An 18588-nucleotide genomic window follows, 5' to 3' on the forward strand; every position below is an offset into this window, starting at 1 on the left:
GTCCTCTCTGCAGTGCTGGGTGCCACCTTCATTAAGGGAAGAAATGCATGCAAGTCACCCCCACCCCTGGTGTTTCCCTGCAAGCGCTCAAGGGGAGACCCGTTTCTTGCTTCTGCACACGGGGTCTGTCGTGGAGGGTGACGGCTGGGCAAGATGTTGCGATCTGGCTTGTAGGATCCTGGGCACACTAGGCATCCACATAGCCAAAGGTGATTTCTCCAAAAGCTGGAGTCCAACTGAAGGACAGGATCTGGTTCCTGGAAAAACTGATGCTCTAGGATGCCCCTTGCTTCTAGAAGTATAGAGCAGTGTCTGGGTATGGGCAGAGGTCACCCTAAGTGTTCCTAGAGGCTGAGAACCTACTGCTAAATCCCTGCTAAAAAAGCCCAACGAACTCCTGTTGGTACCTTCTTCTGGAGCCCTAGGAGTCACCCCCGCAGGGACCTTCCGCAGCCCAGAGCTGCTCCTGGGAGCCCGGAGACTCTTCCCCCATCTGCACACCCATCCCTTCTTCGGCTGCTACAGCACCACCACCCACCACCCCATCTTCAGCCCCTGCCAGGGGCTGCCTGATGTTCGTTTTAACTATCTCTACCTCTGAAAGAATGCTGAGGGGGAGAGGATTTGCAGTGACCAGCCTCCTTTTGGATGCCACACACCCTCTTTCCTGCAGCTTCGACCTGAAAAGCTCCTGATGGTGACACCCAAACACGGAGGCTGCAGTTCCAACCATCCAGCTGCTGCTGCCTCCCAGGTGCAGGGCCCGAGTGAAGGACAGAGAGCCAGAGCTTGCCATGCAGGTGTTGACAAGGTAACCAAAAACTTCCCAACTTTTGGGAGGAGGGTCCTGATACCCCACAAAAACTTGGCAATATGGAGTCGTCTTTTTTTTTTTTTATTTATGTAAGTCAAATGCAGAGCAATTTCCTGCACTTTATAGGCAGGTGTCAGAATGAGGTATATAAAACTTGTACACAGAGAAATGCTTTTATAGAAAAGTAGAAACCAGTAATGTTCTCTTCTGCATCACTACCAACAAGGGACCCCCTGAGGCCTAGATCCCCTCAGCAAATCACTTCCAGGAACAGCCTGCGGGAGAGACTGGGCCCCACTAACCCCTCTCCATGTGAGGCAGTGGCAGGGCTTTGGGAAGGAAGCTACGTGGACGGGAAGCAGTGCTAAGGCCTCCGAGTGTGATATCAGGGCCTCAGGGCTGGCCGTGCTGGTAGCTTCCTCTGTGACCCTGAATGTCAGTTTCCACTTCTGGCCCCTCTGTCCAAAAGGCTTCGGGAACCCTAAGGTCCCTTCCAATGGTTCTATGATTATTTTACAAGTTAGGGGTTGTGGCCCTCGCCCTACTGACCCCACAGGAAGGCGCTGGCCTGGAGGCTACAGAGCCACCTGCAGATTTGGGCCGAGGCAGGAGCCAAGTCCTGAAGCCCTCCATCGCCCTGCCTCCGAGTGGGTTTCCAGGTTAACCTCTCAGAAGCAGTTCACAAGGCCTCACCCACAGTGTCATTCCCGTAGGTTAGCTGGCTGCTGTCTCACCCCTGAAGAATGAAGAGAGGTCACTGTCCACCCTGAAGAGAAACCGTCTGGGGTACCCCAGGTCCACTCGGGTCCTGTGGCCTGAGGCAGCTGCAGATCTTTCTTTACCCTCTTCCTAAGTGGAATGTTCAGTGCGATTTTTCCCTTCCTTTCCTTTCAAAACAGGAAGAGTCCCTGGGCCCAGCCCACGGTTGTCAAGGCACATCACTGCCAGCAGCCCCCCACCTAGATCCCGTTCTCAACCCACAGTTCTGACTTTCGTACAGACTCATTTCCATTTCTCAGAGGTCAGCAGGGAATTGCATCCCAAATATTTAAAAAACTAAATATCTTTTTTAAACACCACTTCTCAACCTACATGACCTGAACTGTGAATAACAGTGTGCGCCACTCAAGCCCAAGGAGAACACATGGGGAGGCAGAGGCTGAGGCCATCTTGGACAATAAAGCACAGAGGAGCTGGGGGAGCTCCCTGTCCATCCCTGGTTCAGTTCCGGGGCACTGAAAGCCCCTGTTGGCAGCACTGCTGTGGGGACTGCCGATGCCTCCATCCACGGGCAAAATCCTGCTCCACGGGATGGAGGAAGAGCATTGGTAGGACCCCACCCAGCCTCACCCTCATCCCACAGTGCCACCTGGTTGTCTTAGGATTCACCAAAAACAAACCAAAAAAATAAGTGGGGGGTTTTAACCACAACAAAAAGTGTAGATCCTCCCAGCTGTAGGTGGGTAGGCAGTACTGCACCAGTGTCTGCATGGGCTCCTGCCCATCATGGGGGGCTCAGGCGCCTGGAGTGCCCGCCTGGCCCATGAGGGGGGCACTGCCCTCCTGAAGGTCAACTGGAGTCTGGCTGGCATGGACCACAACGGTCTTCTCATCCACGATCTCACAGGTGGGGTTGGTGAAGGCAGACAAGGGCAGGGTGATTCGTTGCATCTCCCTCTCACACACCTTCCGCTCATGCTGCTCTTTCAGGTCCTTGCCCCTGGCAGGAGAAGAGGGAAGCGTTCAGGCTGTGCCTCCTGCATGGCTCTACTCCTAAGGTGGCATCTTGAGGCCCAGCAGGGGCAGGGGCTGGCCATGGTCACAGCCAGTCAGTGGCTCATGGCCTAGATTTCTGTTCTGCCAGACTGCCTTAACTCAGCAAGGAGCCCCTAAACCTCATCTGCATGAACCTCACACAGCTGCAGTGGGGCTCAATGAAGATACCGTGTAGGAAAGAGACTCTTAAAGCAAGGCGGAGTTTTGCTTTTTCAGCCCAACGTGCCGCAAGACCCAGAGAATTTTCAGCCCTCACCTATAAAATTGTCCAGAAAACTGACCTGACCATCCTGTTCTGAGACATCTTATCCAAAATTTCCAGAAGCTGTGAGCCCTGACTAGAAACAGGGACCATGCAGGGGCCAAAAAGGACTCTGAGGGCTGCTCAGGTCAATGGGAGACAATGACCATGGGACCCTGAGTTTTCACACGCCTTCCAATTCTCATGGTGCTCAGTGACCCAATCAGGCCGTGGAATTGCCCCATTTCACTCACATGAAGTGCTCGCTCCATGCTAAGAGCTTTATGTGCGTTATCTCACTTCATTCTGAACCCTAACAATTGGGTCTTATCATTCATCTTATAGATGAGGAAATAAGTCCAGAGAAACTGAACTCTCCGAATGACATGGTGGGCTCAAACCCAAGTCTGTCAGACTCAGGCTGATGCTCAAGAGAAGTTCTGACCCGATCAGGGTCACCCCCAAAGAAACAGTGGGGCAGGGACTCACACACCCGGTCTTCCAGCTGCACATGTTCTGCCCACCCCATGGGACCAGGCCACCCCCACTGCAAGCCAAGGGGCTTGGTGTGTGCCTAGCACACTGCACACGAGAACCAGCCCCCAGCACGCAGGTCAGCATCGTCTGACACAGCAACTAGACACGTGGACTCAGCTGTCAGAGGAAATCTTCCTGGAAGGAGCCCACCCCAAAGAGGCCTTGAAACAAGTAGCCAACGGATGACTTGGTGCAGCAACACAGGCCTGCTTCAGACTCCCTGGGGAGACGGCCGAGATCAGATGGATTACACAGCCATCACCATGTGAGGTGCGATGACAGAAGTGTCCAGAGACTGGAGAGTAACACTGAGAAAACAGCAGGGGCTGGACAGGGAAGAGCTGGCACAGGTACCTCACAACTGTCTTTAAATAAACCAGTTGTCTGTACTTGGATCAGCCCAGCCTTGGCTGTGTGACACTTGGCCTCGGGGAGCCTTGGTTTCCTCATCTATGAAATGGGGATAATATCTGCCTCCAAATAAGATAATGGATGGGAAAGCATTTCAAAAACAGTGGAACTGCTGTAAAACTCATAGGAGGCTGTTATGATTTGCCCTGAATACGACTTGACTCACCAAGCAATGTTATCTTAATCTGGGTTCCCAAGGGAACTCTCCTACTGACCAGCCAAGGTGAGTATTATTTGTGTGACCTCAGCCGCTCCCCTTCTCTTGGGGCCTTCATTTCATCATCTGTAAAACAGGGAGTTGGACTTGATAACCTCCACGGACCCTAACATTCTGTGAGATCCCACGCATGACATGTGCCCTGACTCCCTATTTCTCACTGTAAGGTCACAGAAGGCAAACCTGTAAGCTCACCTCCCTGACTCACCCTGGGTGGCCGAGTTTCTGAATGTGTAAGCCTGCAGCTCCTACCCATCCTCATCAGGCTCTGTACTGGACACCACCAACCCCCGCAGCAGAGGACCTCCCAGAGCACCCAGAGGGGCCATGGAGGGCCATGAGGACAGGGCAGTCTGGACCAAGTGCATCCCCACTCACAGCCTGAGATTCACTTTGCCCCTGGGCACTGCTCATTGGTTACAGCTGCCGCCGCATCGAAAAAAACACCTACCTCTGTAATAAAACAAAATGCTAGATTCTTCAAGTCTGCCCATGTAGGGAGAAACTTGGAAGGTCTGGGTTTAATTTTATTAAGGGAGCCCCCAAGCCAGCAGAAGACCAAAAGTCCATTTACAAAAGAAGCAGAGTATGTGCCAAGAGTCTTGGGCCAGGCCTGAATTTCAAAATCTAAGGGGCTGGAGGAAGAGGGAAAGCAGGAACTCATGCTTCCTGAGGACCCACTAAGGTGCCAGGAAATGGCCTTCCCATCATCCAGCATGAGAAGAGCTACCTATGCACCTACTGGATGCCACACACTTTATACATGTACCATCTTTGTTCAATTTCCACCCAACTTTGCAAGACTGCAAATATCACGCACATTTTATAGAAGAAAGTGAGGCTTTGGAGTCTGACTCCAAAGCCCTGCTTTCCTCAGCTACCTACTTTATCAAGCATCCAGCTGTGGTCAGCCGAGCTGTTGATAATGGTCAGGCTGCATCATACACAAGTCTTTAGGGCAGGGGTCCCCAACCCCCAGGCCGTGGACTGGTATCGGTCTGTGGCCTGTTAGGAACCGGCTGCACAGCAGGAGGTGAGCGGCGGGCAAATGAGCCGAAGCTTCATCTCCCGCTCCCCATCGCTCGCATTACCGCCTGAACCATCGCCCCCTGCTCCACCCCCATCTGTGGAAAAACTGTCTTCCATGAAACCGGTCCCTGGTGCCAAAAAGGTTGGGTACTGCTGCTTTAGGGGGAAAAAATCAATTTGGATTAATGGGGCAGAGACGGGCTGGAAGAGCAGCCAAGGGTAATGAAGGAAGCAGGTGCTGGGACTCATCTGGATGACAGTCTCTTCCATTTAGAAGCCTCAAAACACACCCAACCCCACGTGCCTCCTGTTAATGGTGCCTGTGAGTCCTGGAGGTGCGGTGGCTGCGCCTAGCCCCTTCTGAGGTCTGAGAGAGGCCAGAAGGTCTGCTGCACTGACCACCAGGCGGCTCAGCCCCTTCTCACCACCTTTTGGGGGTAGGGGGGGCAGCCAGGCTGTTATCTGGCAGCCAAGAAAGAACAAAAGACTTATTCACTGACTTAGCTCCTCTCTTAAGTAGGCAGAGTGGTGTTGACTTACAGTTTTTCCCTTGCCTTTGTATCAGAAAATAAACACTCCCTCCAGAGCCAGAGCACAGACGCTGCAGGGGCAGTGGCAGGGGCAGGGAGCTGCAGACTGGCCACCTGAACCTCATGGCCCAGACAACCAGGACAAAGACCCTCCAGGCTGAGCCCTCACCACCCCCACCTGCCACCCTGCCTCCCCTGAGAGGAAGCCTGGTACCTGCCCGCCCCTCCCGGCCAGGGGAAAGCTCTCTCCCTGGCCTTTGTGGGGAGGGGGATAGGGGGGCTCATGGCTTGCAGTAATTCTATCCTGACTGCTCCGGGGCCAGGACCGGGAGCTGGGCTGGCCAGAGAGCAGGTGTGGACGGAGCTGCTGCCTGTGTCTGACAGCCTCTTCGGGGGGGTGATTGGAGGCACCCGAGACCTCCTTCAGGTAACACGGGTTCCTTCAAATTATTATGTAACTCTGAGCCACTGCTCCCTTCCCAGTCAGAAGTGGTGCTGTGCCACGCTGCTGCTCAGGACAAGTTCCTCAAGGCAGCTAAGGTTAGGAACACCAACTGTCTGCCCAAACTACACTAATTTCATCCTCACAACAAACCTAGGCGGCATCTATTAGGATCTCTGTTTCAGAGATGGGAAGGCAGATGCAGAGAGGTTTAATCATTTATTCAAGCAAATGGTGGATTTGGGATTTGAACCCAGTACTGCCTGCAGCCACCACCAGGTAATATTGTCTTTTTTTAGGCAACATTAGAGCTGGGAGTATCATCACTAACCTCCTGCCCCTATTTTACACATGAGGAAATCAGAGAAGGTAAATGACTTGTCCACTGTCACACCCAGAACTGGGTGCTCCAGAACTAGATCCTGGTTCTTTTAACTTTTAAACCCAGCTATTTTATTTTGAAAGTTCCAATTTTTCCTACTGTCCTATGCAATCCAATGCAAATTGGCATGAAGTTCCTGGGCCTCGCTGGACTTTTGGGAGATACTGGCAATCCTTAGACACACCTTATTGGCTATGTAGCTTGGACACAGCACTTAACTTCTCTGGCTCTCAGCTCCTCACTGTAAAACGGTGTAAAAGTGGTCCTTCTAGTGTGGTCCTGAGGCTTGGGCGTGATCATCAGGGAAGGACATTCAGTGGGGCCTCACTTATTAAGAAAGCATGCAATAAATGCTGGCAGCTAGTGGTTATTTAACCTGATTGGTGTTCTACTGTTTACACATAATACTTAATGGTAATCTGGGGTGGGTATGTGTGTGTGTGTGTGGAGTGGGGATACAGCCCCACTGAACAGACAAGAAACAAGAAACGGAGGTGCAGGGAAGTAGCAGGACCTGCGCTCAACAGCGCTTTCCAGAACACTCTGTATTCTGACTCTGGGGAGAGATGGGGGCTGAGAGCTTGCCTCCAGCCCACATGTGGTTTCCTGTTGTACAGTCTGTGCTCAGAGCACTTTTGCCAAGGGAATGGGTGGTCCAATGGTTAGTGACGGGGAGTCTGGTGACTTGGTGCCTCGCCCTGAGTTTACAGGAAAATAAATACAAGGCCTCGGGGCAACCCTGTGACAGCCTGAAGGAACAAATCTAGAAGAAAAAGGCTTGGCTTCCTCATTGGACCTGAGAACTGAGCTTGCAATTAAGGACGTTTAGCAGTCAGTTCACGCACCTGGAGGCCTGGACACTGTCACAGGATTGGAGGAGAGCCAACTGCTATCCAGTGGCTGAGGAAGGAGGAAATATTTCAACAGCTAGACTCAGCCAACACAGTTTGGGTCTGACTGTGAACTGTAACCAGGGCCTCCCCATCATTTCCTCTGACTCTGTGAAATGACAAGCAGGTGCCCCTGGACCTGCCACATCAACCATCCCACTGAGGGCAGCAACCTTGCACTGGGAGTCAGGAGACACGCTCAGGTCAATACTTCCCCTCTCTGAACCTGTGCTTCCTGAATCACAGATGATCAGAGAAGCATTGGGGCCCAGAGAGTGCTAGTGCAGTACCCACATTTTACAGAAAAGAAAAATAGCTATGGTTTACTGACCACTTACTATGGGCCAGGCAGTCGCATGCCTCAGCTACAGCAGTGCCCTGGAGTAGCAAACAGAAGCAACTTGCCCAAAGTCACACAGATCGCTAGTTAGTGGCAGAGCTAAGACTTAACTCCACCAAATGCTAGGTGTGTGACCTCAAGCAAGGTACATATCCTCTCTTGCCTCAGTTTCCTAATCTGTAAACTGGGGATAATAACAGCATTTACCTCATAAGGGGTGATTGAGAGGATTGAGTTAAAGTGTGCGTATCATTTGAAGCAGTGCCTGGCCTCTGGTAAATGTTCGCTACTGCTGCTATTGTTGTTATTATTCTTACCCAACTCTTCCCCTTTTCCATCTGTAAAATGAGGAGGCTGACTACATTGCCCTAAGGACACCTCAGTTTACTTAATGCTGGGTGACCCACTGGGACTGTGGGCTCAGACGTGGTCCTCACCACTGGAAAATGCAGGCCACCACATCACTTCCCTTATAGGAAGCCTTCCCAGACCATAGAAAAGAAACATCACACATACTCTGGACTAGAAGTCTAATCCCCTGATTTTGCCCAAGATTTTGCAAATAATTTTCCCAGAGTTAGCCAGTGCTGTAAAAACGGGCATAACTGGCTTATCATCGTGCATCCGTCACTGGCTTTGACAGCCTTTTCCACATGGCATCTCAGGGGACCTCTCAAAATAAGCATTCCTCCTCCTGCCGTCCCAGCCACAGGTCATGTCCCTGAGTTTCCCAGGTAGCCTCTCTGGCTTTCTCATATGTGGTGTAGAGTAGCTAACAGACTCCCTATCCTCTTACTCACTTCCTTCCTCCTGTCCTAAAGGAGATCCCACAGCTTATGGCTCAGGACATTCAAGCCCCAACTGCAAAAGCAGTGGCTGGGAACTTTTTCTAGTAGCAGAATTTTATAACTCACAGAAAGAATTCAATCTCAGGGTCCCTGCAATGAGAGCCCAGCCTGATTTCTGCAGGGCCACTCACTTCCACACCAGGCACGCTGGATTAGACAGCAGGGAATGTGGTGTCAAAAGAGCTGGGTTTGAATCCAGCCACTCCCAGGCAGTATAACCTTGAGCAAGCTTACTTCACCTTTCTGATGAAGGCTTCCTCACTTGTAAAATGGGGAACAAGAACCCCTACCTCAGGAGGCTTTTGGGTGAGGAGTAAAGGCACCAAAGGAAAGGGTTTGTCCAAGGTCACCTGGTAAAGACTAGAACCAAGTCTCTACATCTTGAGCTGGTTTTCCTCTTCCAACACCTCACTTCCTTTATGGGTAAGAATGCCACAAAGGAGTCTGCTTTGACTTTGTGGACCTTCCTCTCCTCTCTCAGAGAGCCCAGAAGAGAAGCTACTGACCTCTTGTAGGTGTAACCGAGGACGATGCCAGCTCCAATGCCGATGATGATCACCATCATGGTAACGCCCAGCACGTAGCCTGCCAAGCACAGGACACAAGGTATACCATTATCTCCACCCCAGATAATCAGCAAATATTTCTCAATAAATCCCACAAGGACAGGGGTGGGCAGTCATACCCAGGGTTCCCAGGTCCTTTTTCTCTTTGGAGTTCACCCGCACCCGCTGGCTGATCCCAATCACTGGCTGCACGGCAGCGGCCTCGCTCTGGGCAGGCAGGGTGTTGGCAGGAGCAAACACCTGCACCTCATCTCCTCCTGGCACTTCAGACACCTCCTCGGTTTCTGTTGTAGAGGTTGGCGGGCCCTGGAAAGTGGTCTCTGGAGGTGAAGTGGGAAACAGCTCTCATCAGAAAGTGTCTTGAGTTTGGGGGGAGACGAGGGGGCCCACCTTAGAATGCACTGATTTCAAGACCTAGGGGCAAGACCAGGCCTAAGGGCTGCACCATAGCTGGGACGAGGCCAAGGTGAGGGGAAGGCTATGAGAAAGGGCCTCTCCTGCCTCCCACGTCTTCATATGCTCAAATCCTTGCCATCTTCCAAGGCCCAGCTCAGCTTCCACCTCCTCCAGGGGCCCCCCCTCTATGCCAGGAAACAATCCATGACTCCTCTGAGCAGCTCAGGTTTGCTGAACCCAAGCTTTATGCCAATCCCTATGTTATATGTTTACATAGCCCATTTAATCCTAGAGAATCGTCTTGCTGCGCCGGGAGCCACAAGTCTGCACTATGGAGTCTAAGAAACTTGGATTCAAAGCTGGACCCTGCCACTGCCTTTGGTAAATCGCTGAAGTTCTCTTTGAGGCTCAGATCCCCGAAACTGGTTCTTGGGTATGGCGGGGGTGCTGTGAGCAGAGTGCCTAGCACACACACAGCAGACGCTCCACAAGAGGTCCGTAAACCCCCAGGGTCTCACTAAGGGCATAGACCCGGGACGCGCGACTCTGCGGCTCCCCGGGCGGTGCATGGGGCGGGGAGCTCGGCCGAGGGGCGGGGCCTCGCCGCCCACTGTTGTTTACTAGGCGCTCGCGGAGGATGAGCTCATTCCAGGCGGAGGCGCCGGCCAATGGGCTTCGGGCCCCGCGGCCTGGAGACAGCCCTGGCCAATCGGACGGCGCGGGGCGGGGCGGGGCCGGCCGGCGTCGCGCAGCCGCACGTGCGCTGCCGGCTCTCTGGCCCCCCCTGGGCGCGGGGTCCAGGGCGGGTACCTGGGCAGCGCAGGTCCTTGCAAGGCCGCTTCTCGGGAGCGCCGGCCTCGCTGCTGACGTAGCACCAGGGCCCACGTGGGTCCTGGTCCGGGTTCCGGCAGTAGCTGTGGTTGCCGGCGCCTGGGAGGGGAAAGAAGGCGCCATGGGCCGGGGCCGGGACGCAGCCGCTGCCCGCCCGCCCGCCCGAGGCCCGCCTCCCGGGACAGGCACTCACCCGACTCGGGGGCAAATAGCAGGCCGCTCTGCGCGTCCAGCCAGTTGAGGCAGAGGAGGCCCGGCGCGGGAGAGGGCTGGTCCGCCCGGTACAGGTGGCCGTTGTCCCAGAAGCAGCCTGTGAGGAAGAGGAGTCCCCCGGACAGGACACTGAGTGGCGGGCAGGGGAGCCCGGGCCCATCCCAGCTGGGAGACGTTGCCCTCACGTGGAAAACCCCGCCTGCCTCGCAGGGCTGTTGTGAGGCCGGAAAGAGAACGGAGAGAGAGCGCGTGAAGAGCCCCCAGTCGGTGCCCGGCCCCCAACGCTCAGTATTAGCTTTTTTTCTTTTCTTTTCTTTCTCTTTCGTAAGCCGGAAAGCACTGCACAAGTGCAAGGGGTTGTTGCTCTGGAACTTGTGGCCAGTTTGCAGGAGGGTGCGGGGGAGCCCTGGGTTCAGGTCTCTCTGTGGAGACGGTGGGAGTTTTCGGTCGGTGGGCATCCGGACCCGACATCCATCCCTGTGTTGTCATTCCATGTTACATAAACTCTGGTGTTCCCTTCTCCGTGGATGTGGCCACACTTCCACAGGCAACACTCCCTCCCAAGAGAATTCTACAAAAGCCTTGATTCAGTCACGGAAAAGAGAACCTCAGACAGAGGGAACCTGCCTCATCGCTGCCTGGATGTGACTCCAAACTCCCACTCCCCTCAGCTGGAGAGCCGAAGGAAGGGGCTGGGGGAGGAGGGCCTGCGCTCTGGTGACACCGTGCAAAGCCCCTGAAAAGAACAGTACTTAGAAGTAGGGGAGATGAACCCCCAAGTTCCATCCACTCTTGAGCCACAGGCAAGGAAAAGGAAAGAGAAAGTGGCTACTTGCCTTTGTTCTTAATGGCAAAGATGGAGCTGCAAGCTCCTGGCAGGGAAAGGAGAAAGGGGAAAAAAAAAAAAGCTTTCATGGGACAACAGGAACCTGCTAAAAGCTTCGTTTCCTGTCATCTTCCTTCCTGCTTGGGAAATAGGGAGCTCTACCCTTTCTGCTTCATTAAGTTGCTGCAGAAAGGAAAGATAGTAATCTCACCTCCAGATCCATAGGTTTTTGCCAGGAGCATGTTGCTGACCACGAGGATTGTTTGCAGCCAGGCCAACAGCATCCTCACCTCCTTCGTCCTGCAGGTGACTGACCAACCAGGGTCCAACCAGGGTCCCCTTGGCGGCGACTCTGCCTCCCGTTCCCAGCCTTGCAGTCAGACCTGCCCTTGTTATGCTCTTCTGGTAAACAGCCTCTCTTTAGAACTGGGAGCTTCCCAGCCAGCTTGCTGCAGAGAGGTGGTTTTTTTTTTTTTTTCTCTCGGCTGAAAGGCGCCCCCTGGGTCCTAAGCCTCCTATGCCAGGCTCATCACTCTACCCTGAGTCACGAGAGGAACTCAGCCAAGCGAAGAGAGGCAGAAAAGTTCAGGTTGTGCTTAGCAGTGGTTCAGCTCGAGACCTGCACTGTCTGCATCCCCGGGGCCTTTCATCTCTTCTGTTTCCATTTGTGTGAGTACAGAAAGAATAATTTTGTCAAGAGGCATCACTGGGAGGTGGGGGTGGGCAGGGAGTTTAGAATCACAGTGACTAAGGCAGAACCACTTAGGGAGAACATGCTAGCTACACAACCAGGAGGAACTTGAGACCGTGGATGGGGCACAACTCAGAGCATCCAGGTGGAAGCAGCTCTTTATACCCATTCTTGAAAAAGAAAAAGGGCCTTTGTAGTTTATACATGTTTATAGACACTGACTTTTTTTTTTTTTAAACAGTGTCACTTTGCCAGGGTCAGATCAGTCACATACCTTTGCTTATATTTGGGGTTTGGGGTGTCATATATGTAGGAATAAGTAGGAATACAGAAGGGGTCTCTTTAGTTGGAAACACATGTCATGCACACATATTGGGACATCTGCTCAACTATATTTAATAGTCTGGCCTTTCTACCAGCCCTGAGTTCCTATAGAGGAAGTTAAGTAAAATGTTTGCCTTCCCCCCCACCCCCCCCCACCCCCACCCTGTGGGAATTCCATCTGCAGCCGTTTATATCCATCATTAAACCTCACCACATCCATAGGACTGAGACCTTCTGGAGTTAGGCAACACAGCTCTCTTCCTGTTTGGCTGACAACTCCAGTTCCCAGGCAGCCTCAGTAAACTGAGAGATAGAGCAGAGTGATTTGCCAAGACTACCTTGTGACTCAGGCAAATCTCAAAATAGAAATGGGAGACTGTTTGGATCTGAGGGCTTGCATCTTGCAGGCAGTAATTTAGGGAGGAGGGAAAAGAAGAAAACTTTACTACCGAAGTTTCAAAAGTTTTCTTAAGGAAGAAAGCTAATGTCAAACCAACTAATCTGAAGTGAATTTGAATTCAGTACACTCAGATTTCAGACATGGAAGGGACAGAAAGATACATTTGGTTTACTCTTTGGAGACATTTGCTGACAATGTTTGATTCCTTCCATCCACTAAATAAGACATGTTGCTTTGTTTTTGCAATCACTCTCCTAACTCCCCACACAAGCTTCTGATCCTCTGACTCCTAACTTGGTGTCCACTGGGAATCACACCATATGGAGTCTGTAAATTTACTCTCACACCCACCCATATATACACAGATACGCCAAAATTTTATAACTTGATAATTCTAATATAATATTCAGGTGTCTTTTTAACACTTTTATTAATTTTACGCAAATTTTGGGCTTCCCTGGTGGCACAGTGGTTGAGAATCTGCCTGCCAATGCAGGGGACACGGGTTCGAGCCCTGGTCTGGGAAGATCCCACATGCCGCGGAGCAGCTAGGCCCGTGCACCACAACTACTGAGCCTGCGCGTCTGGAGCCTGTGCTCCGCAACAAGAGAAGCCGCGATAGTGAGAGGCCCGCACATCGCGATGAAGAGTGGCCCCCGCTTGCCGCAACTAGAGAAAGCCCTCACACAGAAACGAAGACCCAACACAGCCAAAAATAAAATAATAAATAAATAATAAATAAATTTTTAAAAAAAATTTTAAGAACCTCCAACAACTACATGCTAGATATATTTCTTTTTTTTTTCTTTTAATTTATTTATTTTTGGCTGCATTGGGTCTTCGTTGCTGCGTGCGGGCTTTCTCTAGTTGTGGTGAGCGGGGGCTACTCTTTGTTGTGGTACGCGGCCTTCTCATTGTGGTGGCTTCTCTTGTTGTGGAGCATGGGCTCTAGGCGCACGGGCTTCAGTAGTTGTAGCATTCAGCCTCAGTAGTTGTGGCTCGCAGGCTCTATAGCGCAGGCTCAGTAGTTGTGGTGCACGGGCTTAGTTGCTCCGTGGCATGTGGGATCTTCCCGGACCAGGACTCGAACCCATGTCCCCTGCATTGGCAAGCGGATTCTTAACCACTGCGCCACCAGGGAAACCCTAGATATAGTTCTGGATACTGAGATACTGAGAATATATCTGCAAACAAAATATTTTGAAATCTCTGCCTTCATGAAGCTTACATTCTAGTTGAGAAAGACAGATGACAAATCTATAAAATGTCAAGTGGTCTTAAGTGTTATGAAAAAAAGTGAAACAGGGTAAGAGGGAGAGAGTAACAGGGTGGTATTTCACTTGCTAAAGAAAGCTTACACTATTCTCAGGGAACCAGTAGGATATTTCTACAGGAAAAAGACTGAAGGGGAAGGTTCTTTGCACAGTTTTCCTTGCAGGTCCTGAATACTCTTACACCACTGCAAGAGATCTATGATGCATATTTTGTTTCATTACATAAAATACATTGGCTTGAGAAAATGAGAATGCAGTTTTAATTTCAGAGAAGCAGGGGGTTCTTTTGGATCCCTCAGCACCTAATCTGTTGCCTTTGTATGCAGTGAGTGCTCAATTATTGTCTGATGAAATGCTCCTCCTTAGACTTTGAAGGGCTACTTCCGCTGGATTGTAATACTCTTCCTCCTGATTACAATAGAGACAGGCTGTACTCAGACCAGCACGTGTACCATTTTCAGTTTATCTACTGTGCCTATGTAGGGGTGCCAGGACTTCCTCCTCAGAATCCCAAAGCTTCTTTACCTGTTGCTGTTATCATCTAATTTTTCTGTTTAAAAAACTGCTATCTTCCCTAACTTACACACTTTGATATAACAGCAAAACCATATTTTGTGCTGTGTGTCTTTTGAGGAACAGCACTGCCTGGAAGAGATATAAGACAGTCCAGAGGAGATTTTTATCAGCTTAGTCATCTCTGCTTTTTCTCCCTTATAACTAAGACATTTATCAGGATGATTTGATTTTTTTCGAGAATGACGGACTTGTTGCTCAATCCTTCAAAGGCATATTCTGTTATAACCTGTTCAGTACCTTCCTTCCTCAAGGAAATCAGATCAAGTTCAGAGATGTGCCTGTCATCATCATTGGTGATGTTTTGGTCTTTTTCTTAGAATCCAAATTTGAACTTTGCTTCATGTGTTAGTGCAATATGTCCATATTTTATGGCCTATAGTTATTCTAAACTTCAGATTTCTTCTGAAAATATTACTACAATAATAATGTGATACAGCACTACCCAAATAGTCACTTTGGATTGTTTATATCCTGAAGACAACATTGTGAAATATAATCATATTTTACTATTTCAGAGGTGTTTAACTGTTGGTTTCATATTAAATCAGTGCTAATCCAGAGAGACAAAGCTGTACAGTTAACTCAGGAAAGAGCCTCCAGAGCATTTCCCAAGAAAGCTGGACAGTTCGTTTTGAACTTAGAAGAGCTCTAAGGAAGCCATAACGCTGTTAAAAGTCTTAAGAATCCTTTTGTCAGCAAAAGGGCCAAGGTGTTGGTAAAAAGTTCTTCGTGGTAAGATCTAATGAGTTGACTCCGGATATTCTCTCCATATTATGTGCTGTGGAAGTGGCCACTGAGATTTTGCTGAGAGATATTTGGGTGTACAACTGCAAACTGAGCAGGAGATGGTTTTATGAAGTTTGTTAAGGAAATCATAGTCCAGTCAAAAGATCTAAACTTCAAGGCCGTTTCTAAAGTATGGCCTTCAGTGAGTTAGATTATGTCCATATTGGTACATAGTTAAGTGTTTAATAAACGTTTGCAATAAAGGGAAAAAGCAGAGTATGTGAAGAAAAGAGTCTAAGCCGACAGAGAACAGTAATTTTTTAAGGGTAAGCAATAAAACAGCCAAGAAGGCTTGTGGATCACAGGCTACTTTCAGAAACAAGACATTCCACGTTGGGGAGATGAGGGGCCACAAGAGCAGGGAACTTGGGAACATCAATCACATCCCTGGTTTGGGGAAATAAAGCGAAGAGTAAATTCCTGAATGATAGCTGATTTTGATTTAGAGGCCAGTCTTAGAAAACATGGCTTTCACATTGAGGAAAACAGTCTTCAGCGCTGAAGGGAGAGAAGTAGAGACCATAAACTTAATTGGCTGGTAAGACTAGGCTGGCGATCTTTAAGGTAAATTAACTTGGTAAGCTACAATTATGCTTCTTTTGGAAGGGAATTTAATATTCTCCAATCTCAGTAAACTGAATCTGCAGCTTTCAAAATTTATCAACACCCAGTATGAGCTTTAGCACGGATATTTAAGCAAAAGAAGCAGTGTAATTAAGAGTGCAGGCTTTGGGAAGACCTGGGTCCCAGTCTCAGCACTACAGTATGACCTTGGGTAAATTACTTAACATCTGTAATTCCAAGTTTCCTTAGCCTCTGATTATAGGGGTTGAGAATACAGGCACAAATGTCAGGATTCAAATCCCAGCTCTGTTGCTTACTAGCTGTGTCATCTTAGGGAAGCTACTAAACTCCCTGACTCAGTTTCCTCATACGGAGGGAGAGAGAGAGAAAAATAGTACCTACATCTTTGGATTGTTGACATTCATTGAGCCCAGAATAATTGTTAGTTTTTTGGGGGTTTTTTTGTTTTTTTTTGTTTTGTTTTGTTTTAATTTATTTATTTATTTATGGCTGTGTTGGGTCTTCGTTTCTGTGCGAGGGCTTTCTCTAGTTGTGGCAAGCGGGGGCCACTCTTCATTGCGGTGCGCGGGCCTCTGACTATCGCGGTCTCTCTTGTTGCGGAGCACAGGCTCCAGACGCGCAGGCTCAGTAATTGTGGCTCACGGGCCCAGTTGCTCCGTGGCATGTGGGATCTTCCCAGACCAGGGCTCGAACCCGTGTCCCCTGCATTGGCAGGCAGATTCTCAGCCACTGCGCCACCAGGGAAGCCCTAATTGTTAGTTTTTAATAATGTGTCAGTAACCTCTGACTTAGAAGTACTGAGCACATTTGCTATCTTCCAGAAACTTGCAATCTGGTTATAAAGATCAGGCTAACACATATGAAAATAAAAGCAACATAGGGCATTTATAAGTAGGTGTTAAAGAGTATGACACAAACAATAAAGGTTTATTGATTCACTGATTATTTATTAAATGCTGTGCACAGGCAGGCACTAAGCCGAGTACTGAGGATACAACAGTGACCCTAACCAGGTCCTTGTTCTTGAGAAGTTCACAGTCTTGTGATAGAGCAGGTACCAGTGGACAGGCAAAACAACACAGAGAAATCAATGCTACAGTAGGGATTACCGTCAGGGGCTACAGGGGCTCACAGGAGGGGCATATGGCCTAGTTTCAGGAGGTCAGAAAAGGCTTATCAGAAAAAGTAAAATCTGAAGGGCAAAGAGTTAAGTGTTCTTTTTTTTTTTTTTTTTTTGGCTGCATTGGGTCTTCGTTGCTGCACTCAGGCTTTTTCTAGTTGTGGCGACCAGGGGCTTCTCTTCGTTGCGGTGCGCGGGCTTCTCATTGCGGTGGCTTTTCTTGTTGCAGAGCACGGGCTCTAGGTACGCGGGCTTCAGTAGTTGCAGCACTTGGGCTCTAGAGCACTGGCTCAGTAGTTGTGGCGCACGGGCTTAGTTGCTCCGCGTCATGTGGGATCTTCCTGGACCAGGGATCAAACCCGTGTTCCCTGCCTTGGCAGGTGGATTCTTAACCACTGCACCACCAGGGAAGTCCAGAGTTAGTGTTCTTGGCAGGTCAGACGATGTGCAGAAACCTGGCAGTGGAGGCTGTCACTGTGGCTAGTGGAGCTTTCAGGGCGGCGATTAAAGTGAGGCCAAGAAACAAACGCATGAAGCCAAAGAGGGAAACACTTGCTGACCAGGTTACGGAGGTCCCTGAATGTGGACTTATCCTGAAGGCCATGCGGATCCAGTAAAGAGTCAGACTGTTGTCTTAGTGAGTTGAGTCAGGCCACAGGGTGGAGGATTAGAGGAAGCCAAGTCAGAGCCAGAAGACTGCAAGGAGACCACTGCAGTGATCTAGATGAGAGAACAGTGGGCCTGGACCCAGAATTGAGTCAGGTCACCTGGGTTTGAATCCTGCTCTGCCACTTAGTAGCTGTGTGACCTCATGCAAGTTACTTAACCACCCTGTGTCTCTGTTTCCTAATCTGAAATTGGAGATGATAATAAAATTTACCTTAGAGGCTTGTTGTGAGGATTAAAGCACTTAGAACACACCTGTCCAGCTCATAGTCTGTGCTCCGTAAATGTAGGCAGTGAGGCTGAGGAGAGGCAACGCATCGATGAAGAAGAATGAGCAGGACTCTGTGACCAAGGGGGTGTCGGGAACAAGCGGGAAGACCTAAGGAGGCTGGCTTTGGTGTGGGAGCTCGTCAGGTGGTGGTGCCACTCGCTGAGATCAGGAGCCGGAAGAAAAGCAGGCTGGGGGAAGGCTGAGAAAATGTGGCCAAAGGTACGTAACTGGCAACCAGGAGAGTGTGGGTTCGGGAAGTTGTTTCAGGAAGGAGGGAGGGGCCCACATCGCTAAACGCTGCCAGGAGGGTCAAGTAAGAGAAGAGCTAAAAAGAATACATTGGGGACTTCCCTGGTGGTCCTGTGCCTAAGACTTCCCTGGTGGTCCAGTGGCTAAACCTCCATGCTCCCAATGTAGGGGGCCCTGGTTCGATCCCTGGTCAGGGAACTAGATCCCACATGCTGCAACTAAGAGTTCGCATGCCACCACTAAATATTCCCCCATGCCGCAACGAAGATCCTGCGTGCCGCAACTAAGATCAGGCACCGCCAAATAAATAAATAAATAAATAAATTTTTTAAAAAAGAAGAAGCATACATTGGTTGT

The 18588-nt window shown here is 50.2% G+C and overlaps 1 protein-coding gene and 1 long non-coding RNA gene across 4 annotated transcripts in view; one reads left to right on the top strand and one right to left on the bottom strand.

The window, feature by feature from the left end:
* Positions 1–968: 968 nt before the first annotated feature.
* Positions 969–11728, bottom strand: PIK3IP1 (phosphoinositide-3-kinase interacting protein 1). The gene is made up of 6 exons (XM_082353137.1): positions 11501–11728; positions 10444–10560; positions 10230–10349; positions 9143–9343; positions 8964–9042; positions 969–2534 (listed from the first exon to the last, which is right to left on the bottom strand). Exons 1-6 carry the CDS (start codon positions 11571–11573, stop codon positions 2330–2332), a joined length of 795 nt encoding a protein of 264 aa, XP_082209263.1. The 5' UTR covers positions 11574–11728; the 3' UTR covers positions 969–2329.
* The window catches only part of LOC309610355, a 41239-nt gene continuing 33217 nt past the window's right edge, over positions 10567–18588 (top strand). For 2 of the 3 annotated variants that reach the window (XR_014233866.1, XR_014233867.1), the window contains exon 1: positions 11820–11958. This is a non-coding gene — a long non-coding RNA (uncharacterized lncRNA). Of the gene's footprint in view, positions 10752–11819; positions 11959–18588 lie in introns of those variants that run through there. The other variant, XR_014233865.1, reaches the window with a different exon arrangement.

This window comes from Balaenoptera borealis (assembly GCF_965194805.1).
Source record: "Balaenoptera borealis genome assembly, chromosome: 14".
Lineage (NCBI taxonomy): Eukaryota > Metazoa > Chordata > Mammalia > Artiodactyla > Balaenopteridae > Balaenoptera > Balaenoptera borealis.